This window comes from Carcharhinus amblyrhynchos, chromosome 10 (genome assembly GCF_965287045.1).
Source record: "Carcharhinus amblyrhynchos chromosome 10, sCarAmb.v2.hapA, whole genome shotgun sequence".
Lineage (NCBI taxonomy): Eukaryota > Metazoa > Chordata > Chondrichthyes > Carcharhiniformes > Carcharhinidae > Carcharhinus > Carcharhinus amblyrhynchos.
The window spans coordinates 106,271,678-106,296,753 of NC_137333.1; the positions used below are offsets into that span (position 1 = coordinate 106,271,678).

The 25,076-nt window shown below is 45.5% G+C and overlaps 1 protein-coding gene and 1 non-coding gene across 2 annotated transcripts; one reads left to right on the top strand and one right to left on the bottom strand.

Annotated features, from left to right (window-relative positions):
• Nucleotides 1–953: 953 nt before the first annotated feature.
• wdr73 (WD repeat domain 73) lies at nt 954–22,950 on the bottom strand. Its single transcript, XM_080197743.1, has 8 exons — nt 22,855–22,950; nt 20,986–21,053; nt 19,943–20,031; nt 18,365–18,453; nt 17,574–17,641; nt 11,742–11,903; nt 4,759–5,115; nt 954–2,763 (listed from the first exon to the last, which is right to left on the bottom strand). The coding sequence occupies exons 1-8, from the start codon at nt 22,905–22,907 to the stop codon at nt 2,537–2,539; spliced, it is 1,113 nt and encodes a 370-aa protein (XP_080053869.1). The 5' UTR covers nt 22,908–22,950; the 3' UTR covers nt 954–2,536.
• A 630-nt stretch (nt 22,951–23,580) lies between these two features.
• Nucleotides 23,581–23,652, top strand: trnaq-cug (transfer RNA glutamine (anticodon CUG)). Its single transcript has one exon. It is a non-coding gene; the product is annotated as a tRNA-Gln (tRNA).
• The last annotated feature ends 1,424 nt before the right edge of the window (nt 23,653–25,076 follow it).

The following is a 25,076-nucleotide window of genomic DNA, read 5'->3' on the forward strand; positions in this document are numbered from 1 at the left end:
GGCCAGGAAATGGCAAATGGAATTTAATGTTGGCAAGTGTGAGGTGGTCCACTTTGGTAGGAAGAATGGTAGGAAGGACTATTACTTACGTGGCGAAAAACTGCAGCAGGCGACGGTGCAGAGGGACCTCGGGGTCCTTGTGCATGAATCGCAAAAACCCAGCTTGCAGGTGCAGCAGGTGGTCAGGAAGGCGAATGGGATGCTGGCCTTCATAGTGAGGGGGATTGAATATAAAAGTAGGGAGGTCTTGCTGCAGCTGTATAGGGCATTGGTGAGGCCGCAGCTGGAGTACTGTGTGCAGTTTTGGGCGCCGCACCTGCGCAAGGATATTTTGGCCCTGGAGGGAGTGCAGAGGAGGTTTACTAGGCTGATACCGGAGTTGAGGGGATTGAGCTATGAGGAGAGGCTGAATAAACTAGGCTTGTACTCGTTAGAGTTTAGAAGAATGAGGGGAGATCTCATTGAGACGTATAAGATGATGAATGGGATGGATAGGATAGAGGTGGAGAGACTCTTCCCGCTCAAAAAAGACAGTAGGACTAGGGGGCACAGCCTCAAGATAAAGGGGAGGCGGTTTAGAACGGAGTTGAGGAGGAACTTCTTCACTCAAAGGGTGGTGAATCTCTGGAATTCTCTGCCCGTTGAAGTGGTGGAGGCTGCCTCGCTAAATATTTTTAAGAAGCGGGTTGATGGGTTTTTGATAAGAGAAGGGATTAAGGGTTATGGGGAGAGGGCGGGAAAGTGGAACTGAGCCACGACAGATCAGCCATGATCTTATTGAATGGCGGGGCAGGCTCGAAGGGCTAGATGGCCTACTCCTGCTCCTATTTCTTATGTTCTTATGTTCTTATGTAACAGTCATCCAGACTTGATCTCAAAAATCTATCTTCAAACAGCAGAACTTAAGGGAAAGTGGCTTATTTTCTGGCAGATCCCAGTAGTCAAATCTAAAGAGACACAGAGTTACTTCTGTCTAATAATTCCTGGCAGCATCTGTCCTGGTTTCTCTTTGTAAGCCTAGTCCTGCCCAGTCACATGACTTTTTCTGTAATCAAACATGCTCCACTCTGAAAAACCCCAGGGGAAAACACAAAAATAACAACACTGCATGAGCCCTGATTAAAATAAACATTCCATCAATTAGGATCAATTATGCTTCTGCAGCATCAACATGTAGGCTGCTGGTTATAGACAAAGCGGCACCAATACATAGAACTGATTCCGAGAAAAGAATCCTGCTCAAGAAACATAACACTTTTTCTAAAATTCAATTCTAACAAATCAAGACCAATTCAGAGACTCAACAAGTTGAGACATTCCCAATCCAAGCTGACAAGATGGGGCTCTCACCTCCTATCTTGGGCTTGATCTACATGATCCCAGCTGATTGGAGTAGGCATAGCTCCTCCTTCAAAGCTTGATCTCATTTGCATCTTAGCCAAAAGGCCGAGATGCCACTTTTAAAAATTGCTTCAAATTAAGCTAAAATGTAACCTAATGACTTCAACTAAGCACAGCATGTCAACACTACGCTTGATCTTAGCCAAAAAGGCCGAGGAACATGACAGTTCTTTTTATATATACATTTCTTAAAGGCACAGTATTGTCACATACTTAATAAGTCCATTGCATGGCAGACCTTTCATTACCTCAGGACACCCAAAGTACTTTATAGTTCAAATATCTTTAGTGTACATTCACTGTAATATTGTAGGAAATACAGCAGGTAATTTGCACATAGCAATCTCCCACAAATAACAATATAAAAAGGTTTTTCTAAAAGTGTTCTTCTGGCATTTAAACATGAGCCAAAACAGTGGTGAACATTATTTGAATAGTTCCAATTTTATATCCATCCTAGGGGCGTATAAATCCTGAGTTCAATGTTTCATCTGTAAACAGCATGAGACTATCTCTCAATAGTCAGCCTGGAGTAAGTGCTACACACAGTGGGTACTTTGAATAAAATTTGTTCGCTCTGAGCTCCCTTTATACAATCTCCTGGAGAATGAAACAATGTTAGAAATTCAGAACAGATAATTCTAGTTTCTCTGCAACATTTTTTCATTACCTTGATTTTGATTTGATTTATTATTGTCACATGTATTAACATACAGTGAAAAGTATTGTTTCTTGTGCGCTACCGTTCATAGAGAAGGAAACAAGAAAGCATATAGTGTTACAGTCATAGCTAGGGTGTAGAGAAAAATCAACTTAGCGCGAGGTAAGCCCATTCAAAAATCTGACAGCAGCAGGGAAGAAACTGTTCTTGAGTCGGTTGGTACGAGTCTTCAGGGCCACACTAACAAGGGATCAGTCAGTCAGTGACAGGGCTGCACTATCGAGGGGTCAGTCAGTGACAAGGCTTCATTCATGTTGAGATGTGTTGTGAGGGGAAGGAACACACAGAAACCTTGCCTGGTTATCAGAGTAGGCCCTGGCTGATTGTACACCAGTAGCAGAGTCTCACAGTTGAGGGGAGCCACATCATGATGAGACCAATGGCGAACTGAAGCTGGAAGCTGTAGCATGATTATCAGGTGGTGTTATGATCTGACCAGTCCCAGACGTGGAGGGAGCAGTCGTCTGCGGACGAGAGCAGGGTTCGCTGTTTCCAAGGATGCCATGCGTGCCTGGTGACCAATGGGATCGCTCGCTCAGGGGTGGTCACACTGTGACCTCGATGGACAAAGGTTGGCTCCACCCTGCTGGGTCCTGCCACCCACGAGCTGGTGTTGTAAACATGAACTGTCCCGTTATAACCTTCAACGCAGAAAAACAACAATCACAATGGCTGCCAGAGACATCAAACGCTCCTGTTATTGAAGGAATCTCCAACCACACCCCCGCCTGGCTTTATTAGGGTGCAAATCCCCCACTGCTAACCATCCAATGGGATAGACAGTCATCAATCTTCACAGATGGATTGTGCAGTTGGTGGGGAGTGGTTAGTTTAGCTCAGTTGGCTGAATAGCTTGTTAGTGATGCAGAGCAATGCCAACAGTATGGGTTCAATTCCCATACTGTCTAAGGTTATCCATGAAGGCCCTGGCTGATTGCACAGAGTGCAATCTCAACTTAGCCCCTCACCTGAGGTGTGGTGATCCTCAGGTTTTCGTTAGGAATGTGGAGCATTAGATAAAGTGTAAATTTCTTCACTTTGGTCACAGAATAGAGAAGCTGAATTTTTTTTTGAAAGGTGAGAAATTTTTAAATTTTCGTGTTCAGAGAGATTTGAGTGTACTTGTACAAGGAACAGAGAACAGTTAGCATGCAGGTACAGCAAGCAATTTGGAAGACAAATGGCATATTGGCCGTTATTGCAAGGGGACTGGAGCACAAGAATACTTAAGTTCTGCCAGAATTGTTCGGGGTTTCGGTGAGACCACATCTGGAATCCTGTGTGCTGTTTCAGTCTCCACATTTAAGAAGAGACTCGCATTGGAGGTGGCACAGTGAAGATTCACTGGATTGGTCCCTGGGATAAAAGTAGGGAGGTCTTGCTGCAGCTGTATAGGGCATTGGTGAGGCCGCAGCTGGAGTACTGTGTGCAGTTTTGGGCGCCGCACCTGCGCAAGGATATTTTGGCCCTGGAGGGAGTGCAGAGGAGGTTTACTAGGCTGATACCGGAGTTGAGGGGATTGAGCTATGAGGAGAGGCTGAATAAACTAGGCTTGTACTCGTTAGAGTTTAGAAGAATGAGGGGAGATCTCATTGAGACGTATAAGATGATGAATGGGATGGATAGGATAGAGGTGGAGAGACTCTTCCCACTCAAAAAAGACAGTAGGACTAGGGGGCACAGCCTCAAGATAAAGGGGAGGCGGTTTAGAACGGAGTTGAGGAGGAACTTCTTCACTCAAAGGGTGGTGAATCTCTGGAATTCTCTGCCCGTTGAAGTGGTGGAGGCTGCCTCGCTAAATATTTTTAAGAAGCGGGTTGATGGGTTCTTGATAAGAGAGGGGATTAAGGGTTATGGGGAGAGGGCGGGAAAGTGGAACTGAGCCACAACAGATCAGCCATGATCTTATTGAATGGCGGGGCAGGCTCGAAGGGCTAGATGGCCTACTCCTGCTCCTATTTCTTATGTTCTTATGTTCTTATGAGGGGGTTGTCCAATGATGAGAGTCTGAGTAAATTGGGATTATATTCTCTGGAGTTTGAAAGAATGAGAGGTGATCACGCTGAAACATACAGGGTTCTGAGGGGGTTTGATAGGGTGGATGCTGAGATGGTTTCTTTAGTTGGGGAATCTAAAACAGTATCTCGGAATAAGGAGCTGAACATTTTGGACTAAGAGGAGAAATTTCTTCACTCACATGATTGTGAATCTTTGGAATTCTCTCCCCCCCCAACAGCGATGGATGCTCCATTGCTCAATGTATGGGACAGGCTGTCAAGGAATTATGGGGTACTGGGCGCAGGCAAGAAAACGGAGTTAAGCATTGATCTGCCATGATCATATTGAATGGCAGAGCAGATTCGATGGGCCGAGTGGTTTACTCTTGCTCCAACTGCTTGTGTTCTAGTGAGGGGGTGCAAAGCAGATTCACCAGAATGATACAGAAGCTAAAGGTATGAAATTATATGAATGGGTGGGGAAAGCCTACCCGGATTGCTCTCAATATTTTTAAGGGATGATCTAATCAAGGTGTTTAGGATGATTAAAGGATTCGTTAGGGTCGATTGAGAGAAACTATTTCCTCTGGTGGGGGACATTCAGAACATTTATCCTCCCAACATCCAGAACCAACGTACCTGACACTGCGAGGTGATCCTGTAGACATGGTGCCCAGCTCAGGCTCAGATATTCACTGTTTGATATGGCAATGGGAATGAGAAGCTCTGCCATGCTCAGGGTCTTGCTCAGGTCTCGATAATCACTCAGCAACACTCGCCCATCTGTGCACAGCCTGGCCACCTTCGAGTGCCCAGGGGCCCACCCCATTGTCCAATGGCAGACTCCACCCCTGCTCACGGGCACATCAGAACATCCAATCAGGCTTGGGTGCTGCCGGGTATCAGCCAACCACAGGTGGCCTTTCAGAGAGCAGACTGAAATGGTTGAATGATCAAGAAACTCCAGCTCACTGATTGGTTCACAGTCATCTGCCCCTGAGGAGACAATTACCACAACCCCTCTGTTAGCTGGGATCCAATATTAATATTCATTCAGAACTAATCTAACCAACAAGCAGTATGGCACTCTTCAACTTCCTCATGCCCACTGTACAGCTTCCCCATGGATCCAAACCCCTTCCCATTCACTGCCACCTGTACACAATTCCAACAGATTAAACCCCTTCCCATTCACTGCCACTGTACACAATTCCAATGGACCCAAACCCCTTTCCATTCATTCTCATTGTATACAATCTCAATGGACCCAAATCTCTTCTCATTCACTCCCATTGTACACAGTCTCAATGGATCAAACCCCTTCCCATTCACTGCCACTGTACAAAATCCCAATGGACCCAAACCCCTTCTCATTTGCTCCTATTGTATACAATCCCAATGGATCTCATTTTTTAAAATTGTTTTGCAGGAGGTGAGCATCACTGACTAGCCCAGCATTTATTGCCCAACTCTAGTTGCCCTTTGAGAAGGTGGAGGTGAGCTGTCTTCTTGGTCTGCTGCAATCTCCGTAGTAGTATTAGGAAGGGAGTTTCAGGATTTTGACCCAGCAACAGTGAAGGAACAGCAATATATTTCCAAGTCAGAATGGTGAGTGGTTTGGAGAGGGACTTCCAGGTGTTCCCAGGTATCTGCTGCTCTTGTTCTTCTAGATGGTACTGGCTGTGGGTTTGGAAGATGCTGTCTAAGGAGCCTTTTGGTGGATTTCTGCATTGCATCTTGTAGATAGTACACACAGCTGCCACTGTGAGTCAGTGGAGGCATTGAATGTTTATGAAACTGGTAGCATAGAAAGGGCTGTTCTGTGTTGGATGATGTTGAGTTTCTTGTGTGTTGTTGGAGCTGCACCCATCCAGGCAAGTAGAGAGTATTCCATTAATTTCTGACGTGTGCTTTCTATATGGTGGATAGGCTTTGGGGAGTCAGTAGGTGAGTTGCTCACCACACGATTCTTTGCCTGTGACCTGCTCTGGTAGACATAGTATTTATATGGCTGGTCCAGTTCAATGTCTGGTCATCCCCAGACATCATTAATCCCCAGGATGTTGGTGGTAGGGCATTCAGTGGTGATAATGCCATTAAATGTCATTGCGGGAGAAGGGGGTGATTAGATTCTCTCTTGCTGGAAATGGTCATTGTCTGGCACTTACTGGCACAAATGTTAATTGCCACAAGTCTGGATATTGTTCAGGTCTTGCTGCATTTGGACATGAACTGCTTCAGTATCTGAGGAGTCGTGAATGATACTAAACATTGTCCAATCATCGGCAAAGGAAGGTGGAGGATTTTCAAGGAATGTTTGACTGGAGCTCTGCACGACAACGTTCCGATGAGACAAGGAGGTTTTGGTAGGTCGCGGGAGCCGTGGTGCACAAAGGTTGTGGTGAACCTGGTCAGGAAGAAAAGAAAGGTGTACAAAAGGTTCAGAGAGCTAAGAAATGTTAAGGATCTAGAGGAGTATAAGGCTTGTAGAAAGGAGCTTAAAAAGGAAATTAGGAGAGCCAGAAGGGGACATGAGAAGGCCTTGGCGGGTAAAATTAAGGAGAATCCCAAGACGTTCTACAAATATGTGAAGAGTAAAAGGATGAGAAAAGAAGGGATAGGACCTATAAAAGGTGAAGGGGAAAAAGTCTGTGTGGAACCACGCTTAATGAGTACTTTGCCTCGGTATTCACGGTGGAAAGTGATCTGGGAGGTTGTACTACAGGTTTGCGGCAGACTGAAAAGGTTGAGTATGTGGATATTAAGAAAGAAGATGTGTTGGAACTTTTAAATTCTATCAAGATAGATTAAGTCACCAGGACCGCATGGGATGTACCCCAGGTTACTGTGGGAGGTGAGGGAAGTGATTGCAGTGCCCCTGGCGATGATCTTTGCATCGTTGATGGAGACAGGAGAGGTTCCGGAGGATTGGAGGATTGCGGATGTGGTCCCTATTTTCAAGAAAGGGAACAGGGATAGCCCAGGAAATTACCAGCTGGTGAGTCTGACCTCAGTGGTTGGTAAGTTGATGGAAAGGATTCTGAGGGACAAGATTTATGAGCATTTAGAAAAGTTTAGAATGATCAGGAATAGTCAGCACGGCTTTGTCAAGGGCAGGTTGTGCCTTACAAGCCTAGTTGAGTTCTTTGAAAACGTGACTGAACACATTGATGAAGGAAGAGCAGTGGACGTGGTTTACACGGACTTCAGCAAGGTGTTTGATAAGGTCCCCCATGCAAGACTTCTTGAGAAGGTGAGAGGGCATGGGATCCAAGGGGCTTTGGCCTTGTGGATCCAGAACTGGCTTGCCTGCAGAAGGCAGAGAGTGGTTGTGGATGGGTCTTTTTCTGCATGGAGGTCAGTCACCAGTGGAGTGCCCCAGGGATCTGTTCTAGGACCCTTGCTGTTTGTCATTTTCATAAATGACCTGGATGAGGAAGTAGAGGGATGGGTTAGTAAGTTTGCTGACGATACGAAGGTTGGTGGTGTTGTGGATAGTCTGGAGGGATGTCAGAAGTCGCAGCGTGACATAGATAGGATGCAAGACTGGGTGGAGAAGTGACAGATGGACTTCAATGCGGATAAATATGTAGTGGTCCATTTTGGCAGGATTAACGGGATGCAGGAGTACAATATCAAGGGTAGGAGCCTTAGCTGGGTTGAAGAGCGGAAGGAACTTGGGGTCCAGGTCCATAGGACTCTTAAATCGGCCTCTCAGGTGGAGGATGTGGTCAAGAAGGCGTATGGTGTACTGGCCTTCATTAATCGAGGGACTGAGTTTAGGAGTCGGGAGGTAATGCTGCAACTTTATAGGACCCTTGTCAGACCCCACTTGGAGTACTGTGCACAGTTCTGGTCGCCTCGCTACAGGAAGGATGTGGAAGCTATTGAGAGGGTGCAGAGGAGATTTACAAGGATGTTGCCTGGATTGGGAGGCATGCCTTATGAAGATAGGTTGAGGGAGCTAGGTCTCTAGATAGGGTGGATTCTCGGAGCTTATTTCCCAGGGCTGAAATGGTCGCTATGAGAGGACACAGGTTTAAGGTGCTGGGAAGCAGGTACAGAGGAAATGTTAGGGGTAAGTTTTTCACTCAGAGGGTGGTGAGTGAGTGGGATCGGCTGCCGTCGGTGGTGGTAGAGGCAAACTCGCTGAGGTCTTTTAAAAGACTTCTGGATGAGTATATGGGATCTAATGGCATTGGGAGTTACAGATAGTTCTATGGCTTGGTAAGTATAGATGTGATCGGCCCTTTGTGGGCCTAAGGGCCTGTTTGTGCTGTAGTGTTCTATGTTCTATAAGCATCCCCATTTCTGACTTTATGATGGAGGGAAGGTTATTGATGAAGCAGCTGAAGATGGTTGGGCCTAGGACACTACCCTGAGAGACTCTTGCAAAGATGTCCTGGAGCTAAAATGATTGACCTCCAAGCCCCAGAACTGTCTTCCTTTGTGCCAGGTATGACTCCAACCAGTAGAGAGTTTTCCCCGAATCCCATTGATTCCAGTTTTACTAGGCCCCTTGATGCCACATTCAAATGCTGCCAAGTGCGGTTACTCTCACTTCTGAAGTTCTCTCTTTTGTCCATGTTTGATCCAAGGCTGTAATGAGGTCAGGAGCTGACTGACCCTGGTGAAACCCAAACTGGGCATCACTGAGCAGGTGCTGCTTGATAGTGCTGTCGATGACCCCTTCCATCACTTTACTGATGATTGAGAGATGACTGATGGAGCAATAACAGGACAGATTGGATTTGTTCTGCTTTATACATACAGAACATATCCGGGCAATTTTTCACATTGTTGGTGGATGCCAGGTTGTAGCTGTATGAGAAAGGCTTGGCTAGGGACAAATCTTCAGTGCTATTGCTGGAATATTTTCAGGGCCTGTAGCCTTTGCAATATCCAGTGGATTCAGCTATTTCTTGATATCATATGGACTGAATTGGTTGAAGACAGACATTTGTGATACTGGGGACATCCGGAGGTCGAGATGGATCATCTTTCATGAAACCATTGTTGTTGCTGTAAAACCCCATCTGGTTCAACCCTACTGGTCCTTTAGGGAAGGAAATCTGCTGTCCTACATGTGACTCCAGTCCCACAGCAATGTGGTTGACTCTCAAATGCCCTCAGGGATGGGCAATAAATGCTGGCCCAGCCAGCAATACCCACACTCCATGAACAAATAAAAACAAACTAACTTCTGATTGAAGATTGCTGCGAATGCTTCAGCCTCAGCCTCATCTTTTGCACTGATGTGCTGGGCTCCTCCATCACTGAGGATGGGGATATTTGTGGAGCCTCCTCCTCTCTTTAGTTGTTTAACTGTCCATCACCATTCACGGCTGGATGTGGCAGGACTGCAGAGCTTAGATCTGATCTGTTGGTGGTGGAATTGCTTTGCTCTATTACAAAATGCTTCCACTGTTTAGCATGCAAGTAGTCGTGTGTTATAGCTTCACCAGGTTAATACCTCATTTTTAGATATGCCTGGTGCTGCTCCTGGCATGCCTTCCACCCAGAGTATATTCTGCAGCCTTACTGCCCTCATGTGTTCAACATGGAGGAGAACTGATGCATCGGCTCAGGGGACATTACATGGTAATCAACAGGAAGTTTCCTTGCCCAAATTTGACCTGATGCCATGTGACTTAATGAAGTCTCACAATACTGTGCCCAGCCCAATCAACGCCAGCATCTCCACAGGGTTAATCCCCTGGCTTGATGGTAATGATAGAATGGGGGATATGCTTCGCCATGAGGTTACAGAATGTGATGAAGTACAATTCTGCTGCTGCTGATGGCCCACAGAGCCTCATTGATGCTCAGATTTGAACTACTAGATCTGTTAGAAGTCTATCCCATTTAACACAGTGATGGTGCCACGCAACACATTGGAAAGTATCCTCAATGTGAAAACGAGGCTTTGTCTTCACAAGTACTGTGCAGTGATCATTCTTACAAATACTGTCATGGACAGGTGCATGTGTTGTTGAGGACCAAGTCAAGTACATTTGCCCTCTTTTTGGTTTCCTCGCCACCTATCACAGTCCCTATCTAGCTGATTCCTTTAGAATCCGGCCAGCTCAGTCTGCGGTGCTGTTACTGAGCCATTCTTGGTGATAGATATTGGATCCCTCCACCCAGAGTGTATTCTGCAGCCTTACTGCCCTCATGTGTTCAACATGGAGGAGAACTGATGCATCAGCTCAGGGGACATTACATGGTAATCAACAGGAAGTTTCCTTGCCCAAATTTGACCTGATGCTCACAATACTGTGCCCAGCCCAATCAACACCAGCATCTCCACATCATGAGACTTAATGGAATCTGGAGTTGATGTTGAGGACTCTCAGACCAACTTCCTCTCAAGAGTATACCACTGTGCCGCCGCCTCTGCTGGGTCTATCCTGCCAGTGAAACAGGACGTACTCAATAATAGTGATGGTCGTGTCTGGGACATTATCTGCAAGGTATGATTCCGAATAACTATGTCAGGCTGTTGTTTGACTAGCTGTGAGACAGTTCTCCCAGTTTTGGTACAAGGACTCCTCCTTACTAAGCAGGGTTGACAGGGCTGACAAGGCTGATATGGTGTTGTCGTTTCTGGTGCCTAGGTCAATGCCAAGTGGTCCATCCTGTTTCCAGTCCTTTTTGTTTTCTCTGTAGTGGTTGAATACAGCCAGCTGTCTCGTTTGTCCATTTTTGAGGGCATTTAAAAGTGATCCATATTGCTGTGGGTCTGGAGCCACATGTAAGCCTGACCAGGTAATTCTGTCTCTAAAGAACATTAATGAACCAGATGCATTTTTTATGATAATCGACAATGGTTTCGTGATCACCATTCGACTTCTGATTCCAGATGTTTTATTGAGATTTTAAATTCTCAGTTGCCCTGGGAATCCTCAACATTGACTCCAGACTCCATGAAGTCTAATGGCACCAAGTCAAACACAGACAAGGAAACCTCCTACCGATTACCATGTACTGCACCTCCTCAGCTGATGAATCAGTACTCCTCCATGCTGAACATCACTGAGGGTGGCAAGGACAGTGGTGGGATTCAAAACCAGACCTCTAGAAGATTACCCTGGTCTCTGGTTTGCTAGTTCAGTGAAAACACCATCATGCCACTATCTCCCTAACCCATTCCACTCATTCCCATTGTACACAATCCCCAATGGACTAAAACACCTTTGCTATTTATTTCCACAGTATAGATTCCCAATATCCCAAACACACATTCTCATTCATTTGTCAGCAAACTACTTTTTAAACCCAACAATACTCAGTCCTGTTTTGCCTTTCCAGAACATCTCCTATATTCAGTGCCACTGAGTCTGAGGGCATGTGGGAGAGAGCTTCCCCCAGTATTTAATCCAAATCCTAAACCAGGTTCCACAAATAGGGACCCCAGGATTAGAGATCCTGAGGCATCATCACTGCTCCAACCTCATTCAGCTCGAGTGGAGGCCCAACAGTTCTCCCTGGGGCGAGGAGGTGATCCCACTCATAACCCCGGATGTCAGGGAGTTCCATACATCTCCCATCAAGGAGTTGTGCTCCAGGTGTGACCCTTCATCAGATGTTCTTTGGAATGTGAGCATGTGGGAGAAACCTACCTGTGGTGAATAGCACTTTCTGCGACGCAATTTCCTGGATTGTGAGGTCTCTGATCTTTGAACCGTGAAGCACCCGAGGGGTCGTAGAGCAGTTGACGGAGATTTTTGACCACCGGCCATCAGCAGTGTGATGCTGAATCGTGTTTATCAAAGTGATAGCATCTGTCACAGGAAGCAGAGAGAATTCAGAATGAAATCACCATTATCCAGGTCACTGCTTCAATTGCACCTGCAGCATCCAATATCTCTGCAACTTTTTCCTCACTGAGCATTGATCCAATTCCCCTTTGAAAGAGCAATCCTGCTTTCACTGATGTTTCAGGCACCATTAAAAATAAACCTCTTCTCACATCCTCTTCAATCCTTTTGGTAATTGGAGGGAGAACAATCCCAGCTTTTCCCAGTCTCTCCATGTAACTCAAATCCCTCTACAGGATTACTCATTATTCCAGCTGGGATAATTACTCAGATCAAATCAGTCTAGAAATCAAACCCAACCAACGCAATTTAATTAAGATTAAATAAACCAACGAGTGAATACTCAGACCTGAACAGGTTAGAAGGCAGAATTAAACACAGAACTGCAAAGAGGTACATTTTATATAGAAGAGCGAAGAGATGATGTCAACTAAGGGGAACAATTTTAAAAGGGGGGCAGGAACAGAGAGACTTGTGGCAGTACATACACATTTTTGAGGGTGGCAGGACAAGTAAAGAAGGCATATGGAATTCTTGACTTTATAAACGGAAAGAAAGAATACAATAGAAAGTTTGTTAATCCTTTATAAATCACCGATTAGTGCCCACCTGGAGAATGGTGTCAAATCCCAGTCCCCACATTCTGGGAAGGCTGTCAGGGTCTTGGTGAGGGTGTGAGGGGATTTACTGCATTGGGAGCAGGAATGAGAGACTCCAGTTAATGCAGAGAGACTGGAGAAGCTGGGATCTTTCTAACAGCAGAGAAGGTTCAGGGAGATTTAATCGAGGGGTTCAAAATCATGACAGGTCTTGATCGAATAAATAAGGAGAAATTGTAACTGGTAACCAAAGAAAATCTGATTTTATAGTGATTGCGTAAAAAAAATTCTCATCCTTCCTCTGGTCCAGCAAGTTGTGATCACTATTCACTATCTGAAGGGCAGTGGAGGCAGATTCAAGAACAAGCTTCAAAAGGGAATGGGGTAATCAGGTCTAATGTAAAACATTACGGGCTATAGGAAATGCAGTAAGAAGTCTCACAACACCAGGTTAAAGTCCAACTTGGTGATGTGAGACTTCTTACTGTGTTTACCCCAGTCCAACGCTGGCATCTCCACATCATGACTATAGGAAATGAGCAGGGCATTGAGAGAAATTGGATAGATCTTTCAAAGAGCTTACATAGGCATGATGACTGAATGGCCTCTTTCTGTGCAGTATTTTAGAAAATTTCACTGGCAACATATCCTCAGACACAGACTCCCTCTGGTGGTGACAGAATTCATCAGCCACAGTCACAAGACAGCCCTTAACATCACCCAAGCACAACACAACGCCATACACGCTCGCAAGACCAACCGCAACATTGTCATCAAACCAGCAGACAAAGGAGGGGCCATTGTCATACTGAACAGAACAGATTACTGCAAAGAAGTGTACCGACAACTGAACAATGAGGAACACCACAGATAGTTACCCACAGATCCGAACAAAGAACGCACCTGTCAACTCAACAGGCTGATCAAGACCTTTGATCCAGACTTTCAGAGCACCCTCCATGCCCTCATCCCACATACTCCTCCCGCATTGGAGATCTCTACCGTCTCCTGAAGATACACGAGGCAAACACACCCAACTGTTCCATCGTAGTGGGCAATGGGACCCTGTGCGAGAACCTCTCCGATTATGTCGAGGGCATCCTGAAACCCATTGTAGAAAGAACCCCCAGCCTTTATCGTGACACTACGGACTTCCTACAGAAACTCTGCACACATGGAGCAAGTGAACCAGGAGCACTCCTCGTCACAATGGATGTCTCTGCACTCTACATCAGCATTCCCCATGATGATGGCATTGCTGCAACTGCCTCAGTACTCAATGCTGACAACTGTCAGTCTCCAGATGCAATTTTACAACTCATGCGCTTCATCCTGGAGCACAACGTCTTCAACTTCAACAACCAGTTCTTCATCCAGACACACGGAACAGCCATGGGGACCAAATTCGCACCTCAATATGCCAACATCTTCATGCACAGGTTTGAACAAGATCTCTTCACTGCACAGGACATTCAACCAATGCTATACGTTAGATACGTCGATGACATTTTCTTCCTTTGGACTCATGGTGAACAATCACTGAAACAACTATATGATGACATCAACAAGTTCCATTCCACCATCAGACTTACCACGGACTACTCTCCGAAATCGGTTGCTTTCTTGGACAGCCGCATCTCCATCAAGGACGGTCACCTCAACAGCTCACTGTACCGCAAGCCCACCGACAACCTCACGATGCTCCACTTCTCCAGCTTCCACCCCAAACACGTTAAAGAAGCCATCCCCTTCGGACAAGCCCTCCATACACACAGGATCTGCTCAGATGAACAGGATCGTGACAGACACCTCCAGATGCTGAAAGATGCCCTCATAAGAACAGGATATGGCGCTCAACTCATCGATCAACAGTTCCGACACGCCACAGCGATAAACCGCACCGACCTCCTCAGAAGACAAACACAGGATGCGGTGGACAGAGTACCCTTCGTCGTTGAGTACTCCCCCGAGCGTAGAAGGTACGACATTTTCTCCAGAGCGTTCAACATGTCATTGACGAAGATAAACATCTTACCAAAGCCAACCTCACATCTTGTCTTCAAACAACCGCACAACCTCACAACCTCAAACAGACAATTGTCTGCAGCAAACTACCCAGCCTTCAGGAGAACAGTGACCACAATGCCACACAACCCTGCCATGGCAACCTCTGCAAGACATGGCAGATCATCGACACAGATGCCATCATCTCACATGAGAACATCATCCACCAGGTACGTGGTACATACTCTTGCAGCTTGGCCAATATTATCTACTTGATACGCTGCAGGAAAGGATGTCCTGAGGCATGGCACATTGGGAAGACAATGCAAACACTACGACAAAGGATGAATGAACAATGCTCGACAATCACCAGGCAAGACTGTTCTCTTCCTGTTGGGGAACACTTCAGCGGTCACGGGCATTCGGCCTCTGATCTTTGGGTAAGCATTCTCCAAGGCGGCCTCCGTGACACACAACAACGCAGAATCGCTGATTAGAGGCTGATAGCCAAGTTCTGCACACAGGAGGACCGCCTCAACCAGGATCTTGGGATCATGTCACACTGTCTGTAACCCCCATGACTTGCCTGGGCTTGCAAAATCTCACTAATTGTCCTGTCTGGAGAGAATACGCATCTCTTTAACCTGTGCTTAATGCTCTCTCCACTCACATTGTCTGTATCTTTAAGACTTGACTACCTGTAAAGACTCGCATTCCAAACATTATTTTGTAAATTGAGTTTGTGTCTTTATATGTCCTGTTTGTGAACAGAGCGCCCACTCACCTGATGAAGGAGCAGTGCTCCCGAAAGCTAGTGGCTTTTGCTACCAAATAAACTTGTTGGACTTTAACCTGGTGTTGAGACTTCTTACGGTGACAGAATTAACAGCAGGTTATCCAACTCAGTGTAATTCAGGGTAACTGTGTGGAGATTGCACATTCTCCCATGTCTGCATAAGTTTCCTCTGGGTGCTCCAGTTTCCTCCCACAGTGCAGGTTAGGTGGATTGGCCGTGCTAAATTGTCCCTTAGTGTCCCAGGATGTATAGGTTTGGGGGATTAGTGGGGCAAATACATGGGGGACTTGTCATCGTTGCAGGCTCGATGGGTCAAATGGCCTTCTTCTGCACTCGAGACTTTATAATAGGCTCCACCACTATGTCCCACAGAGCAACAAACTAGACATGGGAAAAGACATGTTTCAAAAATCTGTTCACTTGGGCAGTGGAAGGAGGTTCAATAGTAGCTTTCAAAATGAAATTGTGTAAACATTTGTTAAAGAAAAATAGTAACAGGGATAGAACAGGACTAATTCGACAACATGTTCAAAAAACTAGCATAGGCATGATGGGCTGAATGGCCTCTTCTGTACTGCAACATTCTATGATTTTTCTGAACCAAGTTCAGACCAGGTATTGGGTTTAACATCTGAGTGGGTGAGCTGATCCCCACTCTCCAATCTCTCTCAGCAGCATTTTAAACAGCACCTTCCAAACACACAACCATTCCCATTTCAAAGAACGAGGGCAACAGATATCTGGGAACACCTCCATTGGAGATTCTCCTCAAAGTCACCATTCTGACTTGGAAATATATCGCCATTCCCTCACTGTCGCTGGGTCAAAATTCTGTAACTCCCTTACTAACAGCACTGTGTGTGTACCTATACCACATAAGCTCATAACATACAGAAGCAGAATTCGGCCATTCAACCCATCGAGTCCACTCCACCATTCGATCATGCTGATATGTTCCTCATCCCCATTTTTCTCCCTTCACCCCATAATCCTTCAACCAATTAAAAATCTGTCTAACCCCTCCTTAAATTTACTCACTGTCCCAGGATCCACTGCACTTTGGGTAGCAAATTCCACAGATTCACAACCCTTTGGGAAAAGTAGTTTCTCCTCAACTCTGTTTTAAATTTGCCACCCCTTATCTTAAGACTACGGCCTTTCATCCTAGAATGCCCCATAAGAGAAAGCATTCTCTCCACATCTACTTTATCCATACTTTTTATCATTTTGTACACCTCAATTTGATCTCCCTTCATTCTTCTAAATTCCAGAGAGTATCGGCCTAAACTGTTCAATCTCTCTTCATACAATAAACCCCTGATCCCTGGAATCAGTCCAGTGAACCTCCTCTGAACTGCCTCCAATGCCAATAAGGGGATCAAAACCATGCACAATACTCCAGGTGCGGCCTCACCAATGCCTTCTTTATAGTTATAAACTTTATTTATTAGTCACAAGTAAGGCTTACATCTGCACTGCAATGAAGTTACTGTGAAATTCCCCTATATTGTATAGATGCAACAACACTTCCTTCCCTTTATATTCTATTCCTTTAGCTATAAATGCCAACATTCCATTTGCTTTCTTTATTATCTGCTGTATCTGCATGCTAGTTTTCTGTGACTCATGAATGAGGACACCCAGATCCCTTTGCACCGGAGCACCCCGAAGTCTCTTCCCATTTAAATAATAAGTCACTTTCCCATTTTTCCGGCCAAAATGGATAACCTCAAGCTTCATCTGCCACATGTTGGCTCACTCTCCTAACCTATTTATATTCATTTGTAAGGTTCTTATTTCCTCATTGCAACTTACTATCCCACCTATTTTTGGACTGTAGCAGTTCAAGAAAGCAGCTCACCACGACCTTAAGGGCAATTAGGGATGGGCAATAAATGCTGGCCTAGCCAGCAACACCCACATCCTGTGAACAATTTAAGACAGAGTTCAATAGATGTTATTTGGGTAAAAATATCAGGGTGGGGATCTGAGGTGAGTAAATGGAGTTTAGATACAAGCCAGAAGGGATTTAGTTGAACAGACTCAAGGCTCTGAACAGTCTGTCACTGACCGGCTAAGGGTTCAATGCTGAGATCTGAATTCTCTTCCTGCTGGTGCAGTGCTGGAGGAAAGGGCTCCAAGTTGTGCTCAACTCCTGCCAGTGACAGCTCCCCATTCCTGATTGCCTCTCTGTTTATCATTGGACCAAGGTTACAATGCAATGAATTCACTTACCGCTCTCATCTGCTTCCAAACGCCAGACTTGTAGCGAAGTATCTGGGGGTCCACTACTCACTAATAGGCTGTAGAGAAAGAACCAGAGTTAATGAACATAACATCAGAATTCCAGCACAGAAACAGGACACTCAGCCCAGCTAGTGTTTCTGTTCCTTGTGAGCCTCCAGCCCCACCTCAGCCTATCACTGTTCCCTTCTACTCAAATCTCATGCGTGCATCCAGCTTCTCCCTTAAATGTATCTACACTATTCACCACAATCACTCCCTATAGGAGCATGTTCTCCACACTCTGGGTAAAGAAGATTCTCCTGAATTGTCTGGTGGATTTCTCAGTGACTTTTATATTTGCGGTCCCTAGTTCTGATCTGCCCCATAAGTGGATTCTGCTCAATTCATCTACCCCATTAATTTTAAAGACCTCTATCAGTTCACACCTCAGCCTTCTAAGGCGATAAGACATAGGAGCAGAATTAGGCCACTCGGCCCATCAGATCTGCTTCACCATTCAGTCATGGCTGATTCTTTTCTCATCCCCGTTTTTCTGCCTTTTTCACATAACCCCTGATTGCCTTATTAATCAAGAATCTATCTATCTCTGTCTTAAAGACACTCAATGACCTGGCCTCCAGACTCTTCTACCCTGGAAAAAGCTTCTGAATGTCCATGCTTCTCATAATTATGTAGACCTCCATCAGGTATCCCCTTAGCCTCCATCTTTCTCATTGTGACACAAGATGACTAACAGGTCCCCACAGACAACGTACCCAGCACACAGGCTTGTACTCTACCTGGTTCCAGCGACGTGTTTCAATTCATAAATGGGCCTCTCTGAGAAGCTGCCATGTTTCACTGTGAAATCCCTCTCAGGGCAAAGTCCCTGCAGGAGAAAATATAGAGATTAAAGATGTTTGGAAATCCTGCCCCTCATTCCTGATATTTCACCCCAGATGGAACAGAGGCACTGGTTTAAAGTTAGGATTTGCCCTTTTTGGACAGCAATGAGGATCACTGTTTCCTCTCTGAGGTCTGTGCGATTTTGGAATTCTGCTTCAGGTTAGGGGACACAGTGATTAGCACTACCGTCTCACAGTGCCAGGGACCCGGGTTCAATTCCAGCCTTGGTTGACTGACTGTGCAGGGTCTGCATGTTCTCCCTGTGTCTGTGGAGTTTCTTCTGGGCGGTCTGGTTTCCTCCCACACTCCAAAGATATGTAGACAAGGTGGATTAGTCATGATAAATGCACAGGGTTACAGGGATGGGGTGGAGGGTTGGGCCTGGATAAGAAGCTCCATCTGAGAATCTGCGCAGATTCGATAAGCTGAATGGCCTTCTTCAGCAGCGTACGGATTCTGTGAGATCATTGAATATTTATAAGCCGGAGATAGATAGATTCTGATGAAGGGTCATCCAGACTCAAAACATTGGCTCTATTTTCCCTCCACAGATGCTGTCAGGCCTGCTGAGATTTTGCAGCATTTGTGTTTCAGATTCCTGCATCCACAGTATTTGGTCTTTAATATCAGTAAATTCTTGTTAAGCAAGTGAATCAAAGGTTATCATGGATGAATGTATGAATGGATAAAAGTAGGGAGGTCTTGCTGCAGCTGTATAGGACATTGGTGAGGCCGCAGCTGGAGTACTGTGTGCAGTTTTGGGCGCCGCACCTGCGCAAGGATATTTTGGCCCTGGAGGGAGTGCAGAGGAGGTTTACTAGGCTGATACCGGAGTTGAGGGGATTGAGCTATGAGGAGAGGCTGAATAAACTGGGCTTGTACTCGTTAGAGTTTAGAAGAATGAGGGGAGATCTCATTGAGACGTATAAGATGATGAATGGGATGGATAGGATAGAGGTGGAGAGACTCTTCCCGCTCAAAAAAGACAGTAGGACTAGGGGGCACAGCCTCAAGATAAAGGGGAGGCGGTTTAGAACGGAGTTGAGGAGGAACTTCTTCACTCAAAGGGTGGTGAATCTCTGGAATTCTCTGCCCGTTGAAGTGGTGGAGGCTGCCTCGCTAAATATTTTTAAGAAGCGGGTTGATGGGTTCTTGATAAGAGAGGGGATTAAGGGTTATGGGGAGAGGGCGGGAAAGTGGAACTGAGCCACAACAGATCAGCCATGATCTTACTGAATGGCGGGGCAGGCTCGAAGGGCTAGATGGCCTACTCCTGCTCCTATTTCTTATGTTCTTATGTTCTTATGAATGGGAATGTGGAATTTGAAAAACTGGCATCTTATTAAATGATAGAGCAGGCTTGAGGGGCCAAATGGCTTACTTCTACTCCCAATTCAGACGGTCATAACCTGAGAGTGGAGGCGTCAGATCTCTTCAGGTGGATGAATGAGGATTGACTGTCAGACTCTCACCTGGTTTCCTTTAGCACAGAGTTTCTGAGGGAGGGAGAGCTCTAGAATTTCATTCTTCTTCCCCATGCTGCAACCAGCGACACAGATACCTACCAGACAGGGAAGGGTAGAGTCAGGATATAGAACAGCATTATGCCAGCCAGCCAGGATGTGCATACTTACACAGGAATATTAACATCTCAGAGCCCCTCACTAATTAACCAGACTGGGAGTACGTGAACACTGAACCGGACAGTGATCTGGATGGTGACCAAACAGTTGGGTCATAAAACAAAGGGACACAAGGCCATTCAGCTCTATGAGCCTGTCCCTGTAGTTAAATAGAATCATAGAACTCCTACAGTGCAAAGGAGGAGGCCATTCAGCCCATCAAGTCTGTACTGATTCTCTGAAACAGCATCCCATCCAAGCCCTATTCTTGTAACCCCACATATTTACCCTGCTAATCCCCCAGCCTGCACATTCTTGGATACTAAAGGGCAATTTAGCATGCCCAGTCTGCCTAACGCACACATATTTGGCGTGTGGGAGGAAACCGGAGCATCCAGAAGAAGCCCATGCAGACACAGGGAGAATGTGCAAACTCTGCACAGAGTGACCCGAGGACCAGATTGAACCCAGGTCCCTGGGCCTGTGAGGTAGCAGTGCTAACCACTGTGCCACTATGAATAGATATGTTTACTTGAGCACCATTCTGATTCTATAACACTTAATATCCCAACAAAAATTCAATCAATCTCAATTGGAAGTTTCAACTGACCCTCAGCATCTACAACACTTTTTGTGCGTGTGTGTCTGTTAACATTCAGAACAGCTAAGTTTTAATGTTCTCTTGTTCTGTACTCCACCCAGCAGAGGAAACAGTTTCTCCTTTCAATCATCTTAATTAGATCATCCCCAAACTGTCTGAACTCAAGGGAATACAAGTCTAATCTGTACAAACTGTCTTCAATTTAACCCTGTATCTCTGGTATCATTCTGCTGAATTGGCACTCTTCCCCCCTCCAATGATCACATATTTTGGAAAAGGGACTGAGACGTACTTCTGTCCTGAATCCATTCTATAACACGTGTTGATTCCTGAAGCTCGAACACATGAAGGTCTTTGTAGCTGAAACAGACATGCAGAATAGTGATCTACAGCCATCATACAAGAACACCCCAAAGATCCACCTCAGCCACAATTTACATTCAACAAATGAAAGTAAAACATTGTAAACTTAAAATTTAACACCAAGCTGCAGAAGGACAGGTGACCAAAAGCTTGGTCAAAGACACAGGGAATCTTAAAGAATCATTTCTTCAGCGTGTTCACAATCTCATCACAAATCTAATTAGATTTATTACTGTCACAAGTCAACTCACATTAACACTGCAATGAAGTTACTGTGGAAATGCCCCAGTTACTACACTCCAGTGCCTGTTCGGGCACACAGAGAGAATTTTGAACGGCCAATACACACAACCTGCACTTCATTTGGACTGAGAGGGAAAACCGGAGCACCCAGAGGAATCCCATGCAGACAGGGGGAGAATGTGCAGGCTCCGCACTGTGACCCAAACTGGGATTCGAACCCAGCTCCCTAGCACTGAGGAATAGTGCTAACCACTGTGCCGCCACCCTAGTTTAAAATGAGGCAATGCCTCAGGGATAAATCATCTGTGTAATCTGCCACCCTCACGCTGAGCCTCAATAAGAATCACACATTAAGAAGCAGTATGAGATACCAGGTGAGTTCAGTGCTCCTTCATCACTGTCAGGTATCAGAGAGGGAGTCAACACTCCTATTTCTGCAACCTTCCTTCCCTCCATCCACTACACGTTCCATGCCTTTCTTTCTGGATCATTCATCCCACTCACCCTTTCCATGGGAAGCATAGTGGTTAGCATTGCTGCTTCACAGCACCAGGGACTGAGGTTCAATTCTGGCCTTGGGTAACTGTCTGTGTGGAGTCTGCACAGGTTTCTTCTGGGTGCTCTGGTTTCTTCCCACACACTAAAGATGTGCAGGTTAGATGACTGCCATTCTAAAATGCCCCTTAGCGTCAGGGGGATTAGCAGGGTAAATACGTGGGGTTACAGGGACAGGACCTGGGTGGGACTGTTACTGGTGTAGGCACAAAGGACTTAATGCCCTCCTTCTACATTTTTTAAAAATTCATTCATGGGACATTGGCATCACTGGCTGGCCAGAAGTTATTGCTCATCCCTAGTTGCCTTGATAAGATGGTGATGAGCTGCCTTCTTGAATCACTGCAGTCCACATGCTGTGGGTTGACCCACAATAACAGTAGGGAGGGAATTCCAGGATGTTGAAGGAACGGCAATATATTTTCATGTCAGGATGGTGATCAGCTTGGAGGGCAATTGGCAGTGCTCCTTTGTATCTGCTGCCCTTGTCCTTCTAGATAGAAGTGATCATGGATTTGGAAGGTGCTGTCTAAGGATCTTGCAGTGTGTAAGGATGCTGCAATGCATCTTGTGGATAGTGTGCACTGCTGCTATGGAGCATAGAGATTCCATAATTCTGAGCTCTTACAAAGGGTCATTCAAACTCAAAACATTGGTTCTACTCCCTCTCTAAAGATGCTGTCAGACCTGCTGAGATTTTTCAGCATTTTCTGTTTTTGTTGCTATGATTTTATGGTTACTAAAACTCCAAGAATTGAGGGATGTAAAATAATGACGTGGGATATTAAATTGGAGATTTTTAAAAATAATTTATCTCAACAACTTAAGACAGAATTGGAGGAAAGGGATGACTCCTCCCGGAATCTGCCCCATCACAGTTGGGAACCGCCTCTCCCTACCAGGGAGAGACCCCCTCACCCCGCGCCTCGGACACAATAGGCCCTGGAGCTCTGAAACTCCAGCATCCCCGCCCCCATGCCTCAGGCACACTGGACCCTACAGCTTCAAAGACTCCAGCATCCACATGTCCCACTCGCTCTCTTCCTCCGCCATCTTGGCGTCTCCACAACAACAGCGGCGCCTCAACTTCCGGTGCCCCTTCTGCCGTCACTTCCGCTTCGCGCCTGGCGACAAAACAGCGTTTAAGCAACTGCCTTTTTAAAATTTTTAAAAATAAATTTTGTTTCCAACAGAAACACGCGACCGTTCGTGATATTTAATAATAAGGAGCAGAATAAACAGTAATTCAATCGATTATTATTTATTGTGAGGGATCTTTTGCGACGTCACCAAAAGTGTTGTGATGTCACAGAGGCTGCAGAAATGTCAGCTTTTTAAAAATAATTTTAAGAAAAATAATTTTCCCCCTTCAGCCCGTGTCCGAAAGCGAAGAAAAATCACCCTCACATTCGAGTAAAAATTAAACTCCACGGTAAGGTCAAAGTTCACCCTCTGCGGCTACGTCACTTGCTGAAGCTGTACTGTTAGGCTATTTTCCATTTAACTACAATATTTTTATTTACTCCCAGCCTGAGATTAATTTGGAATCGAACAGAAACGGATCGCTTCCAGGGGTTTATATTTTAAAGTATTATCCGCCTATCTGCGGCTCACGTGGTGATGCTCTGCCCAATAGCGTTGCTGTTGTTGGAGGGAGGTGGGGAACGGCGATGGAGGCGGGTCTCCTCCCTGAAATACGCCTCCCAGCGGCTGGCTGAGCAGCCTGGGTTCCGTGGTGTAATGGTTAGCACTCTGGACTCTGAATCCAGCGATCCGAGTTCAAATCTCGGCGGAACCTGCTCTTTTTGAATTGCTCTCCAAGTGCAGTGGATGTGTCTCACCTTGTCTAGAATAGACAGACATGCATTGATGTGGCACCTGACACCACCTCAGGATGAATTTAAAACAACTTTGCAGTTAAATGTGCTTCCTTTTTTGCGGTGCAAAAGGTGGCCATTCAGCTGAAAGAGATGTGTAGGAGCAGGAGTTGGCCATTCAGCCCATTGAGTCTGTTCTGCTGTTTAATGAGATCATGGCTGATTTGTGGCCTTATTCCATTTACTTTCTTTTGGCCCATATACCTTCATACCTTTGCTAAACGAAAGGTTATCAGATTTAAAGATAGCACCTGTATTTTTAAAACTAAATATAAAATTAAAAAAATGCTGGAAATACACAGCAAAATATTTTCAATGTTTTATTGATTTGATTTGATTCATTGTTGTCACATGTATTAACATACAGTGGAAAGTATTGTTTCTTGCGCGCTACACAGACAAAACATACTATTCATAGAGAAGGAAAGGAGTGCAAAATGTAATGTTACAATCATAGAGTCATAGAACATAGAACACTACAGCACAAACAGGCCCTTCGGCCCACAAGTTGCGCCGATCACATCATCACCTACCAACCTACAGACCTATCTATAACCCTCAATCTCATTAAACCCCATATACTCATCCAGAAGTCTTTTAAAAGACCCCAGCGAGTTCGCCTCCACCACCACTGACGGCAGCCGATTCCATTCACTCACCACCCTCTGAGTGAAAAACTTACCCCTAACATCACTTCTGAACCTCCCTCCCCGCACCTTAAATCTGTGTCCTCTCGTAGCGACCATTTCAAACCGGGGAAATAGCCTCTGAGAGTCCACCCTATCTATTCCTCTCAACATTTTGTAAACTTCTATCAGTCATAGAGGTTTAGAGCATTGAAACAGGTCCGTTGGCCCAACTTGTCCATACCATCCCTTTTTTAAACCCCTAAGCTAGTCCCAACTGATTTGCTTTGATTTTGAGTTGATTTGTTTTTTTTGTCACATGTATTAACATACAGTGAAAAGTATTGTTTCTTGTGTGCTATACAGAAAAAACATACCGTTCATAGAGAAGGAAAGGAGAGAGTGCAGAATGTAGTGTTACAGTCACAGCTAGGGTGTAGACAAAGATCAACTTAATGCAAGGTAAGTCCATACAAAACTCTGACAGCAGCAGGGAAGAAGCTGTTCTTGAGTCGGTTGGTACGTGACCTCAGACTTTTGTATCTTTTTCCCAATGGAAGAAGGTGGAAGCATGAATGTGCGGAGTGCATGCGGTCCTTAATTATGCTGGCTGCTTTCCCAAGGCAGCTGAAAGTGTGGACAGTGTCAACGGGTGGGAGGCTGGTTAGTGTAATGGATTGGGCTACATTCACGACCTTGCTGTCTTGGGTAGAGCAGGA

Bases quoted from the DNA above. Each gene is read 5' to 3' on its own strand.
- wdr73 (XM_080197743.1), bottom strand. From the start codon at position 22,907: ATGGCGGAGGAAGAGAGCGAGTGGGACATGTGGATGCTGGAGTCTTTG. The intron at 18,454-19,942 runs GTGAGAGTCTGA...TTTCTCCTGCAG, and splicing joins TCTGTGCTAAAGGAAACCAG to GGACTTTGCCCTGAGAGGGA. The intron at 17,642-18,364 runs GTAGAGTACAAG...CTTTCTCTACAG, and splicing joins AAACACGTCGCTGGAACCAG to CCTATTAGTGAGTAGTGGAC.